Source organism: Coturnix japonica, chromosome Z (genome assembly GCF_054131305.1).
Source record: "Coturnix japonica strain WE chromosome Z, WE-NBRP24, whole genome shotgun sequence".
Classification (NCBI taxonomy): Eukaryota; Metazoa; Chordata; class Aves; order Galliformes; family Phasianidae; genus Coturnix; species Coturnix japonica.
In genome coordinates, this window is record NC_140702.1 from 13,088,648 (window position 1) to 13,103,160 (window position 14,513).

General features: G+C 34.8%; 1 protein-coding gene across 5 annotated transcripts in view; it reads right to left on the minus strand.

Annotated features, from left to right (window-relative positions):
* Positions 1-643: 643 nt before the first annotated feature.
* PTBP3 (polypyrimidine tract binding protein 3) overlaps positions 644-14,513 on the minus strand; it is a 49,255-nt gene continuing 35,385 nt past the window's right edge. For all 5 annotated transcript variants that reach the window (XM_015849860.3, XM_015849859.3, XM_015849858.3 and 2 more), the window contains 7 exons: positions 12,892-12,969; positions 12,064-12,149; positions 9,350-9,383; positions 8,611-8,703; positions 7,858-8,074; positions 6,905-6,982; positions 644-6,218 (listed from right to left, as the gene is read on the minus strand). In XM_015849860.3, the coding sequence (XP_015705346.1) occupies positions 6,086-6,218; positions 6,905-6,982; positions 7,858-8,074; positions 8,611-8,703; positions 9,350-9,383; positions 12,064-12,149; positions 12,892-12,969 (719 nt within the window). In that variant the 3' untranslated portion in view covers positions 644-6,085. The remainder of the gene's footprint in view (positions 6,219-6,904; positions 6,983-7,857; positions 8,075-8,610; positions 8,704-9,349; positions 9,384-12,063; positions 12,150-12,891; positions 12,970-14,513) is intronic.

Consider the following 14,513-nt stretch of genomic DNA (forward strand, 5'->3'; position numbering starts at 1 on the left):
CTTGGACTCAGTAACAGACAATGAAACATTTGCAGATTGGCTCAGCAAAGTGGCACTACGTTTTTTTTCGTCACTTCAATGCTTGTATTTAGTCGCTTAGACTCCTGCCTGTTTACCATCAATTCTAGATCTAAATTACTGTTGTGTAGCACACAGAAGGACAAGCAGGCAGTGTGGAAGAGAAGCAACCACAAAGTTGAGGCAGAGGAAGCTAAAAGCAGAGCACCTTTTTCAGCCAGTACTTAAGTTTTGGAAATCTGTGCGCAAGAGTTACGGAATTGATTCCTATGGCTACAAAAGAGCGCAGCCATGTTAAAGAGAACACAAAACATTTCTCATTGATGAAACCCCAGGGCTTGAAGGGTCTCATCTCTGCCTCATAGAATGAAGCAGTCTTCCACCACTGAAATAGCTCAGAGTTATTTCCATCCTACTGAAAATGAGGATTCCTACCCTGTTAAGGTGTTGCTTAACTTCAACTATATTAGTCCTCCCAAAATACATTTGATATAATGTGCTTTTGCTTAGACAGCCATGGCTGCTGAAGAAAAAAAAAAAAAAAAAGAAAAAAAAAGTGGAAAATTATTAGTTGCACAAGATGAAAAAAACAACAGCAAAGCAATAGACAAGAACACAGGAAAAATTCAGAGTGCAGATGTAATTTATTAAAGGGCATGCTATAACAACTAGAGTTAGGAAGTTAGGTATAGGTATCAATTAATCAGCATATATGTGAACTTAAATGAAACAATATATTGCAGCAAAACAAGTTCAAACTAACCATGCACTACACAACTAGAAAATAGGGTTTCTTCTTAATATTACATCTTCTTTGCACATATTATATATCAGCAAACATGGATTCTTTTTCCTTCAATGCCAGAAGCTGCTTTACAAGTGAAAGTTGAAACTGTTTCTTATTAAATCATACAAGACAATTGATTTTTCTATATAAAACCATTTTACAATTTCATTTGCCCACTAAAGCCATTTTTACCAGTTGTTTGTTCTTTTTTTTAAAGATGTTACAAAAGATTACATTATTTTCTTGTGTTGGAACCACGTTCTTATAATCTGAAAAGGGATTTTTGTGAACAGATAATGCAAAATGAAGGAATTTCAACAACTTCTAACCATGCTTTTGAACGTCTTGGATACAGTACTAAAAGTAGTCCACTAACCCCTTGCCTACAGCACTATTTCACATTACAGTCTCATTTTCTTTATGGACTAAGTGTTTCATCAACAAACAGCAAGTAAAGGCCACTTTGCATTGGGTTTTCCCTTCAGAGAGGAACTTGAGAGAAAATTTTTCACATAATGTATCACTAAAACCAGTATAGCCAGTCTTTGGTCAGAAAATGAGGTGATGTTCTGATACAAGAATCTGATTGCTTAGTAAACTTTTTGTCTGCTGCTGCAGTTCTAGGTTGAAATTTTGCAGAAAGCAGATAACATGCTCAAGGAAAACTGGAAAGTGCTTAGAATAGACTAAGTGGTTAGATTCCCACTCATCATAAGTAACACAGCTTCCAGGAACTGAAAAACTGTTTACAGCAATGAGATGACATTAGTCTAATGCGAAAGCTTTCAGCATCTGTCAAGGACTTTCAGCTATGTAAGCATTTCCCTTGTCGGGGTCACAAACTATTGTCACTATTCAGGTTGGAAATATGTGGATTATGCTTGGATTCTGGCATTCTGCAGCATGCCGCTCCAAAATATGAACCCAAACCTGCAGCAGTGAAGACAATTTTATCATTAAATCTGTACTGAAGTTATAACTGATGGCCTGTATAGTTAGTGGACAACTTTCACTCTAAACAATATAAATATGCAACTCCCAGCGAAAAGGGAAAAAAACCAGAGTATTTATTGCACACAAAACAGAAGTAGATATGAGAAAACACTGCACACAGGACTACTGAAGGCACATAAACTTTGGTCCCGCTTTATGTTATATCCCACTCACCTCACACAATCAAGCCCTGATATTAAATGCTTGAGAATATTTCCATTCTTTCATGAAATAATTCACAACTTTCAACCATTAGGATTTTCTTCTAAAAGAGCAGGTGAAGTCTTGTACAGAGCAAAGAAATCATTAGAAGACTGTTAAATATAAAGGAAAAACTGTGTAATCTGAACAGTATCTTTTCAGCACAACAGTAAAAACTTTAAGTGTGATAGATCTGCTTTAGATAAAAACAGACCAGGACAAAAGTTGAAAGCATTTGAAGAACAGCAGTACATGCTAGTTGTATACAATCACAAGAAATAGATCTGCATCCTTAGCAGAAAAATACCTGAATCTCTTTATGTTATAAGTCAAAATAAATGAATCTGAGGAGGAGAAGATGCACCTGTTGTGTTGTGGGTTTTTTTTTCAGCATGGGTAAACAGTTTTTTCTGTACACAAACAGGTGGCAACACCTGCACAGAAAGTGTCATATAGGCAAGTCTCTTCAGATCCGTGGAGTAACTGAAGTACAAAAAAAAGACATAAGTCTATCTAAGAGCACAAAATATAGAAATGTAGTACCAGCAGACAGTGCAACCAAATCAAACGAAAAGTCAAATTTTCAGCCAGTGTTCCAAGGCATTTAAAGTAATTCAAAGAAGCTGAACCTTTACTACTAGTCAACGTATTACAGGTCATCTGAAAAGCCACCAAGTTTCTCTCCTGAGTTAAGAATGCCTTACTACACTTCGAACTAATGTGCTGCCATCAAACAAAAGTAGGAGTTGGAAGTAACCCAAGGCTCATTTTTGACTTAAAATACACAAAGGAAGAGGACTCTACCCTCATCCATTTCTGATAGCTGTGATCACAATTCAAGCGCCGGTGTTTTCCATGTTACATATTACAGCATGCTACACAAGTGACTTAAACAGAAATTAATAATTAATATTAAAGAAATTATAAACCTACATTTAATAACTTAACACCACTGTATAGTGAGGACGAAGCCAGAATCTTTCAGGGAGTTGTGCTGTAATAAAGTAGGCAACATATTGCTAGGTGGGAAATTAGGAATGTCTCTGACCAAGTGGTTGGCCCTAATCCCAGGGAGAAGTGAGATTAAGGCCTTTGGAGTTTCATTTTCAACCTACCTCAGCATAAGAATCTATTAAATAAAGCCTGCTCTTCTCAGAGGTACTGAGCTCATATTCTTTAGAGATTCCCAAACTGAGATGCAATAGTGGTTTTGATGAGTCAAGCACAATTACGAATCACTCATTTTGTCCTTATCCTTCACTAACAGTGCAATAGTAACATTTTTGCTTCTAATTATTCAAGGCAGAATACTGAATGAGATAAGCAAGCCTTATCTAGTACCATCATTCTGTTACAGAAACAATAAGATGTGCAGCTATTTTTGAGGCTCATCTACACTTCTAAAGCACAACTCTTTAAGAGGCAGCATTGCTGAGAAATACATAAATTTACATGTAAGCTGACAAGAATGATTCAGTTAAAGAAACAGAGATAATGACAAAAGAGATACAGGAAAAATATGTCATGAAAAAAAATAACAAAAAAAACCTAACAGAAATAACTACTATCCAGATTTTTCTAACATTACAAATCTGTATCTATTACTAATCTGGCAGCTTAAACTGTAGGCCTCCTCATTTCAAACTGCAAATACTTCAGAGCTAACATCAGTTCTAACATTAAGGCAAAATAACAAGAGTATTTCTTTTTTTTTTTTTTTTTTTGTGAAAAAGATGTACATTCTCATCCCTTCACATTTGTTTAAGCATTAAGTGCCATTAGAATCAACAAGTTAAAAGGGCATGTAATTTGTATGTTTGTATACATTTATAAGGTGATATGGAATACACATACAATGTGTGTCAATATTCATTCTCAAATTAAGGCTCCATTTCTCCTCTTTAGAATTACATTCAGGTCTAGGATGATTGCTCTGCTCTTTAACTGTAGTTCTTTTTTTAAAAAAAGTGATAAATCATATGTTATGAATAATGTCTCAGTATTAACAAACCACTATGTGAGTAACGGGGGACATTCCTAGCAACTATTTTAACTGTTATCAACATGAGAGCTAAGAAGTTTAAACACAGACATGAATTACAAATTAGGTATCATGTTCATGTGCAGATAGGACCTTTCTCAACAAGGCTTCTTACAAGATGGAACTTTGCTAAAAACATGAAGATGATATTTTCTAATAGGGCGCTCTGGGAGCTCTGATTCTACACATCTACCTACATAGTCAGCATTTTACTTACAGTCAAATGCCTTCATTCTGTTTTAGAGACCTGGAACCTTCTTTAGTATGATTAGCTGCTTCAACTCAAGTTACAGATATTAAAGTAAGGCAAGTGAGTATATCACTGATCTTACAGAAGTAATTTAGAGTAACAGTCTGAAGAAGCCTACTCCAAAACACTCAGATATTTCCAGAATTATACCCTTTGTTCTACAAAGGTAGGAGAAATTTTACAACTAATAACAATCATGAAAAAAAAAAAAAAATGAAAGAGTGGCAAAAAATTCTGCAATAGGTATAAACAAGCAAATGTAATGATGCCACATTTTAAAAAGTGATGTGTTTTTGGTAAATTCTGAAAGGAGTAGCCCTTAAAAAGAAAAAAGAAAAAAAAAAAAAAAAGAAGAATTCTTTCATGACAGAAATTCAGTAATATTCATATCTGCTTCCCATACAAAGTCTAACTGCATCACAGCTCATTCTCCAAAGAGAAATGGGCATTTTCTGAATACATATATCACAGAATCACAGAACTGTAGGGGTTGGAAGGGACCTCTAGAGATCATTGTGTCCAACTCCAATAAATATATATATATATATATATATATTTTTTTTTTTTTTCCAGCCAAATTTAGGTATCAGACAACTGCAACCAGGTAAATTCAAAGAGGACTACAGGACTGTATAATGGTTTAAACTTAATTTGCACCTCTACCCTATCTCTATACTAAAGCATCAGAAACTAGAAGTTAGAATATTACTGGGGACAGGGGAGAGCAGAGCAGAGGAAACACAAAAGTAGCAGTTGAGAAAATATTTACCAGGAAAAAAAAAGGGGCGGGGGGAGGGGTTTAAAAGCCCACACTACACTTTTCAAGATGCTTCAGATAAAACTCAAAGCTGTTGTGTCATAAGCACACAGTAAGGCACATAATAAGAAATTAAGTAAGTACTCAGTAACTTCATTGGTACAAAAAACTCTTGAGGTTTAATTTTTCATCCCCAAAGATGACCTTACCAAAAATAACTTCTTAAAAATTCATTAAGCCATCACAGACCTGAATATTTTCTACAAGATTGTAAACATTTTATTCTTTAAAGAAATGTAAAAAACTCTTTGAAATCAGGACTATTTTCTCCTCTTATTTTCTTCAAAATACTATTACACAATATCACTTCATAGTAAAATAGCACATCAAACTTTTATTCCAGGATGAAGTCAAGCTAAGACTCTAATGTCATAGCTTGGAGAAACTCATCAAACATCTTTTTCTCCACTAAGAAAAGGCACTGCCTTTCCTCTAATAATTTATACCATATGAACAGCACAAAATCTATGTTTTAAAAAAGTTATTGTAAAGATTTGCCAAAGTGTGAACACACACTCTAGTAACATAAATACTGTTCAGAGGGCATTTGCAATCAGTGCTTGGTTTCTTCAAGAAAGCCAAGCACTATTTCACATTCAAATCAGTGTTTCATACAAGTAGGGTGGATTTACCATTTTGTTAGAAACATTCTCAGTTTGGTATATTGAAAAAGCACTGTAAAATATTTCATAAGGCTAATTTAAAACAAAAATTAAAAATATATTCTCAAAAGTAAAGTTAAAATAGGAAACGATGATAAATATTATTTCTAAAGAAACATAGTCTTTTTACTGATTAACAGTAAGATTTGATCATATACTGGCAGCTGAAATCAGAAAAGATTATCCCCTAATTCTTTGTTGTGTGTATAAACGAGCTTTTTCTTTTAAGAGGCAGAATTGGTCACAGCAATTTCAGTCTCTATTTGATAATATTAACAAAACTCCAAAACAGTTTTAAGAGGACTGTTCACAGAAGTCAAATTGTGTATTTTGAGAAGGAAACTCGGAGGTGATGATTATCTCCTAGGTCATAATTGTGAAGATCAATGAGAGCGTGAACTGCTTCTTCCACAGAGCCCAGCTGGATAAGAGCCATTTTGCAATCTTTCCTGAAGTATGACAAAAAACATTATTAATCTGAACCAAATTCTCAATGTAGTAGTCAATTCAAAAAGAGTGATATAAGTATTTTTTTAGCCACATTGTATAAAGTTCTTTCTACACAAAATACAGGTGCAGTGACAGAAACAGATTTAGTAATGCACCTCATAAAACAGGGAAATAACAGAATTGTATCAATTTTGCTGATTGATAACCTACAGCCAAGCCATTCTTCCGTAACATTGTTTTCCAATAAAAACACTTAGAAATATGCCTCAAAACCCCGTGGAAAACACAGGTATTGCCTCTGTATAAGAGATTCTAGCAGATGTGATCATGTCAAAACAGTATAGCAAGATATCTTAGTGAATGCTAGAACAGATTCATTGTAATCTTTTACTTGACATTTTACTTGTACAAGTCTTGTAATTCTTTCCAAAGAAGCGGGAGTTACATTCACTTTCCTTAAACTTACCTGACTTTGAACAAATGTACAATTTTTCATTTAGTTAGTCTAGCATAACATTTTCATTTAATGATTAAAAATTTTAAGATTAGAATTAGCATAAGCATTGTCACAAGCTGTTAAGCTTTTGCCTATAGACAGTGTTATACACAAATGGCATTTCTCCAAAAAGCAATTAGCCATCTTTCAGGATGAACGACTTTCCAGCATTTTTACATGAGAACTTACTGGAAAAATCTGAAGGCTTTCACAGTAGATCCAGAACGTGCAAAAAGACTCTTAAGATAATCAAAAGAAACAGAAGGCCTGCGTAAAAACAAAACAAATGAAAATCAGCTCAATCTGTAATAGCGCACAGTCTAATAGTATCACACTGCGAGTTCTTACTACTAAATTAAATTTAACCATCTAGTAACACCCCCACTAACACTAGCCCAGCTCAAACATCTTGGCTTTGACTCTACAATTTAGCACTGCGTTGTGCTACCAGAAATATTCCAGACACAATCTATTGCTTTTCATCCCATTCCTGCCTTGGACAAATTCAGAAATCATAAAAATTAACTGGTAGCATCTGAAATACTTTTGTCTTTTAATTACTGTTAATGCACTTCACATATCTTCTATTTTGAAAGTATATTTTACTCCAAGTATCCTTTCAGAGTTATCCTATATCATCTTTTTTTTTTTTCTGATTTGAACAAAATCCTATTGTTTTCTTCCTTTTCCTTTCCCCCCAATAGCTGGAGAACACAAAAAGCCTGTGCAAATTTACATTGAGCTGTCACACACTGTTGACAATGCTCAAGCAAAGAAAAAAAGGTTGCTTCAATTTTAGAGAATATGCTTCTTAATAACTTTTTCTTAATAACTCCCTTTTTGTAAGCTTCCTGAATGCTGTGAAGACCATTCTTTAAAAAGTGTTAGAATGATTAAAAACTGTATCAACATTTCATAACAACGTTAATCCTAAATCTGATGCAGTGTAGCTCTCAAAAAGCATATCTTTAATATTCCATGAAAATTTATAACACAGAACTTCAGATGTGAAAAAATACATTTGCTCAAGAAAATATATGCTCTATTAAAACTTGTCATGAAGAGTAATAACTTTCAGCCCATATATACATAAGCCTAAAAAACATTATCTTTCCAAGAAGATCATACACATTGGTACTCACGGGATGTTGGAGAGATGTAAGGTTGCAGATGGAGGAAAGATATTCTGGAAGTTCCTAGAGCCAGGCTTCTTAAAGCGATGTAATGGGCTATTGCTATAGTCCTTTGTCAGACCGTTGTCCTCCTCTCCTTCACGAGGGAGTTGAATACTCTGATGTTTTGAAAGAGTTGTACGCATGAACTTCCCATAAAGCTTCTGTCCATTCAAGTAGCTGATAGCTAATCAGTGGAAATATCATTTGGACATGAAAAGAGATGGTCAGAGGGGAACTAAAAATGGTTCTTTGGATACTGCTCTTGCCTTCCATTTACTGACAGATTTCACATTCTCAATTTAAAGAGCAAGCTCCATCTCTACAAAATGGGCTAAGTTTTTTCCCTTCCTATCACTACAATTTAACGCAATGGAAATGCAAAACAGCATTATTCTTAAACAGCTAGATATAAGGTAAGGTATATGAAAAGTGTATGATTTATAAAAGTGTATGATTTATTAATATGATAAACTACAGGAAAACTGTACAACTTTTTAATAGAAACATTTATCAGATTAAGACTTGTACCACAATAGGCAAATCATTTGTTTACATCAAAGCAAGCCAATCAATATCAACATTTGAAAGCAAAAGTTCATATATAGAAGAGTTCACAATGATGGATTTAATTTGGTTATGATAGTCACTGACAGAAGGCAAATTACTGAACTTCATCATATTCATGATAGTTAGGACCATAACTGCCTTTAAAATCAGTACCTATTTGAGCCTGGGCTGCATCTGCCATCTGAACCAAAGCATTTTCTTTATTCTTAAACATGATCTTCACACGAAGCACATCACCAAAAGCACCTGTGGAAATTCAGAAAGAAAATGTGTCCAGAGTATTACTTCAAAAAGCACATGTGCAAGTCTGTCACTTTTCACTAAAATCTGCTTAACGATGAACAATCACCCCATTAAACAGCTTGATTAGAACATTAGTATGAAGAATATATTTCAAGCTTGTATATTATTTTTTGAGGCTCAGAAATAGGAGGGAAAAAAACAAACCAATAAGCAGAATGTCAGTCATAAAATTGCATGTCTATGTTCATCTGTTAAGTAGTGCAGGTGTTAAAAGTCCTCTCAACAGAGAAGTATTAAAGCACTACTGTGTCAACATTCTTCCCTGCAAATGACAAATACGCCAGTTCTGTAGCACATTTCCTCCGAGACAACCTTTACCTTTTCATCTTACTTTGCTTTGCCACTCTTTGTAGTCAAGAAATCAGAACACACTCTGAAATTCTTCTGAAACTGCAACAATTCTGTCCTTTTGTACCTGTGTCTTTCAGCTACTGGCTCAAAACACCATCATTTAAAACCTGCACATTCTTTTGTGCATTTTCTGGACAAAACCAGAAATTTAACTGAAGTTTAATTAACTACCACTTGCCACTTAAATAAAAAGAACTCTAGCCCTGTAGTTTCTAAAGGTATATTTGACATATCTTACCAAATAAGATGAAAAGTCCATGTGGTGTGATGGCCTGTTTAAATGATAAAATGAGTGTGTTATTTTTAAAGCCAGGCAAATGAAGAAAAATAGACCTTAAGTGCATGGTAAACTAAAAGAATGGGAGAGATTCTGAACACTAGTACCATTAAACCATATTTTTATGCACATATCAAATACATACACAGGCTAACACTTCAGCTCATGCATTTTCATCACTCAAAACTCAGAGTCTGTAATGCTGGAGAAATTATTAATATGTTAAGTGGCTTAATTACTTCAAATTGTTATTTCCAAGCTTTCTAAGACAGCATTTCATACACTAATAAATAATTTTTATCTATGCTAAAAATAGAAAAGAGCATTCATTAACTCTGTCTTTTCTAAAATGCAGTTCCCACCTAAAAAAACTAAAACTTGTTGCTGCGATGTATATTTGCTCTGTTTTAAATTTGGTCCCCATGGCCCCCTGTTAGTAATGTGCACACTATTTGTTTATACTTGAAGCACATTCAGAGTGATACTTTAATTTTGTCTGATTAAAAGCTTTGAAAAGGAAGCCTGAAATAAGTAATTTTTCTTCAGAGGTTTTTCATTAAATCCTAGTGTATCGAGTTCCCCAGTCATCAAAGAAATGAATTTCCACTCTAATCAATCCAAACTTTATCCAGCTGAGACAAGAGTTTTGCCTGTAACGGGCACTAAAAATTTATGTTGTAAGATGAATTGCAGTATAAAGTTCTAAATGGTAACTTTTTAGATATAATCACAGATATAATTAGTATTAAGTAAAGCAGCAAAGTCCTAAAAATAAGTTCGATCTATGCTTCACATTTCCTTATCCTGAAAAAGCATAGTCTCTTGTGGCTCAAAGAATCATCTTTAATAATTATTTGTACAAAGCTCAACAGAAATCTGTAATTACTTGATAAGATACACTGACAAAGCACAGTGTAATTGCTTTGTCTTACAGACCTAATCTATAGCTTTCTTTTTATGCTTAATGTGAAATTCAATCATTAGCAAGAAAAAAAAAGTATGAAATACATCAATTACTTAAAGATTAAAGGAATTGATCAACAGATTTTTAAACTTTTGTTAACATGAATATAATTTGCATTTTGACAATTACTCTTAATTTCATCAGTTTTATGGCTAGGTGAATCCAACACGGGCGTAAAACAAAGAATTTTACATCACTGTTGTAGAATTGTTTATAAGCAGTTAAGTAAAACCCAGTATTATGTTATGGCCTTCCTAAACTTACTTATTAATTAAGAGATGTTGATTGCTTCTAAGTAAGTAGATCAGTGTGTAAATTCTGAATAACAAGGGTAAGCCTCTGAAACAAACCACTGTAAAAGTAACTACCCAAGTCATTCTCAGCAGTCTTACTGTGAACACATACAAGAAATAAAAACAATTGTGTGGTACTATGAAAAGTGAATATGCATATTTATTGACCTTAAAAAATGGATGTATAGATATGTCATACCAAGGGACGCACATGCCCCTCCCTTTCAATCTGAGAAAGCTTGCCATGCTGGAATCATAGAATATACTGTGTTGGATCCAGTGGTCCTTGGGGGTTCCTTGCAAGCCCAGTCTCCACACAGCACCACTCAAACCCAAACCCTGTGTGTGAGAGAGGTGCCCAAATGCTCTTGAGCTCCAGCAGCTCGGGGCCATGCCCACTGCCCAGTGGGGCACAGCCTTTCCCTGACCCCCTGAACCTCCCCTGACACAGCTCCCTGTGAGAAGCTGCAGCTGCCATGAGGCCTCCTCTGCTCTGGGATGAAAGATTAAGAACGTTCTCAAAGAAAACTCATTTCTCATGTTTTTATCTTCATTTCTCTTCCCTCTGGTTTCTCTGATTTCTCATGTATCAAATGAAAAATTCTTTAGCTATTCTAATGACAAAATGGTACCTTAAGAACTGTCATATCACTGAGGTATCAATGAGTTTAGCCCTATGTTGTGTACTGCCTCAAACATTTTGCATGTACAGCCTCAGACCATTCACTAATTACAAACTCACAATTACGTTGCTAAACTATTTTCTCTAAAGTAAATTGTGTTTAAAAGCTTTTCACTGCTGAACAAAATTTTTAAGGTTCATCAATAATTGAAATTAGCTCGAACAAAAATAAAGACCCCTCACAGCTTCATTTCCCTTTTCTGAACACATTCCAGGGCCTCTATATCTTTCTTGCAGTGAAAGGTCCATGACTGAACATAATATTCACAGTGTGGGCATCACTAATATTGAATACAGAGGGATGATCAGTTCCTAGCTCCTGCTGGAAACATAATTTCTGACACAAGCAAGGATGCCATTTTGCATGTACAACCTGGGCACACTGCTGGCTCATGTTCAGCTGAGCACCGACCAATATCCCCAGGTCTATTTCTTCTACACAGATTCCAGCCACTCTGCCTCAAGCGTGTAGTATTGCCTGGGGTTGTTGTGGCCAAAGAGCAAGACTCAGCACTTGGACTTGTGGAACTTGCTGGCTGGGACTGATCTCCTGGTTGTCCTGCACATGCCATGTGATCTCCTTGAAGATAATCTGTTCCATAAGTAATTCTCTGATTTTGGTATTATCAGCATAGAGCTTTACTCATTTGTAGCTTCAGCTAAATTTAATTTGCAGTAAGGATTCTGGCAGCTGGTACAAGTGGTCACTTGCATCAGTACTATTGATCAAACCTACCTCGGGATTCAGATTGCTGACCATTAAAACAGAATTTCCTGGAACACCTGGATTACACATCTGTACGGATGCCACACATGTGGTGACTGAAAGAAAAGAAAGTACTCCAGGTAGATGTGAAATTGAAAGATTATAGCCTCACTTGAGACATTAAAGAAAACAAAAGCAGACTAGGTTCTTCAAAAAAACTGATCTTCAGTAAAAAATAATGTTTATACATTATTAAGGTATTCCTAGTATCTCATTGATAAAGCAAAATGCACCTCCCTCTACTGATAAAGAAATATTTAGCCACAACAACAGATCCACTAAAAAGGGGAGTTTAATTGCAGCCCAGAAATGAACAGAAATCAGCTAGCACCAAAGTATATCCTGTGCTAGAAAGGAAGAGATTGCCAAGTTTAGAAGACTACTTATTTCTCAGTTTTATACTTACGAAAGAGGAGACTTCCCCTTTCACCTTTGAATATAAAGGAAGACTTAATTCTCAGAAAAATAGATACTTAGAATTTCTTCTCTTGCAGGTAATCTTTTCCAAAGCACTGAAATTCTTCACTTATCAAGTTAAAAATTATATCAACATGTGTTTTTTATTACGGCAAGAAATTTTACAGAGTGCTATATAGGAGAATGAGAATGACCAAGATGTGTTCTGACTGCTACGCTTAAAACACACTGCTTTGAAACCAGGTTTATTCTAATACACTGCAATGCAAGCATTGATGGCTTTGGTTTTTTTTTGTCTGTTTGTTTGGTGCATGCATGTTTGGTTCTTTGATTGCTTGCTTTTTTGTTTTTGTTTTTTTTTAATTGAAGATAGAACATTACCAGCATTTTGAGGATAGCATGTGACCGGCCCAAATCCACCAGTCCCCGCATATCGTTGGAAGATCATATCTTGGGACCCTAGTAACATAAGACATCTAATTAAAACAGAGACTTTAACATTTCTGGAAAACAGAAGAGACTTCAGGGATGAGACTCAGCTGCCAGCACTGCTATTTTCACTTTCATCTGTGATTACATCTTCTATAAATGTTTGAGTCAAAAAAAATAAAATAAAAAATCCTTATAATGGAAATCTACATTTCTGTGTTTACATTTTTTTACTCACTTTTTAAGTCTAATATTAAATGTCTCTCAGTGTCCCTCCCTAAAATGCAATTTAGACAAGTTTGACAATGAAAGCCCAGCACAGATTAGTATTCATTGAAGTTCAGACATATATGGTGTAATGTTTGCTAAGTATATTTTTGTTCATAAAACTAAAATACATTCTAGAAACTTTCTGTAAGTTTAAATCATGTAACGTTTTACAATGATGAGATATCACTGTTTCCTAGATATCTGTGAGAAAGTATGGGCTAAATAATTAAACAACCAAAGCCAGTCTGAGCTTCTGAATTCCAGTAGCTATTACAGTATATTTTTCTTTTCAAGCAGTAGAACCTTTCCAGTATGTATAAATACATCAAAAAACCAGCAGCTGTAGTTACAAGCATTAACAGACTTGGAATATCAGTGTAGAAAGATCTAGCTTCAAAGGTGGCTCACAGGCTTTCAGGCTACTAAGCAGAGTTAAGCACTACCTTGGGGAACAAGTAAGCTTGTGCTAAATGCAAGCTTGATTTCTGAATTCTTTCATATGTTAGTACTCTAGACTGTCGGCTTTTTCGTTTAACAATTTGGTACACACATAATGAGCATATGAAACCTACAAATCTGGCAGTGCTTTAGTACTCAAACTTCCATCACTGACTAAAACAGCTGTGCTCACTAACAAATGGTTGTCAGTACAAATAATACAACACCCTATGAAGTATCAGTTCTGAATCACAATAACAACAAATGAAACAGACACCGTAGATCAAGTACTCATAAGTATTGCATAATGTCACACCTCCTCTTATCTGTAGTGTCAAAGCACCTTTAATTTAAACAACAGAATACATTCATCAAACCAAAGCGAGTCATTGTGTTCTTTATAATACACCAGTGTGTGCATCATGCTGACAAGTTCTGGCAATAAAGATATGAATAACTTATTCACAGTCCAAAAATGATAATGGAAACGTTAATGAAGAGATAAAGAGCTTTCATTTTGCCAAAAGCGATCTGCATGTTGCACACTGATACCAAAAATATACATGTAAAAGTAGATCTGGAACTCTTTCATGCATGTTGTATTCGTAAAATCATTTGCTTTTTTGGAAGGTAGCTTTCAAAGCATACTTGTTCATGTATCTCACCCATGCTCAATGGGTAAGGAAGATTTTAAACTTCAAAACATTCATAAAATATGCTTTTTTGCAGTGCAGTATCTCAAAAATTCTAATTTTACTATTAAGATATCCTCAAATCTACAGTAAAATCAGATGCATTACTCTGATACCTGCTTTATCATAGAATTATAGAATGGCTCGGATAGTTCTCCATCACATCTGCTTATA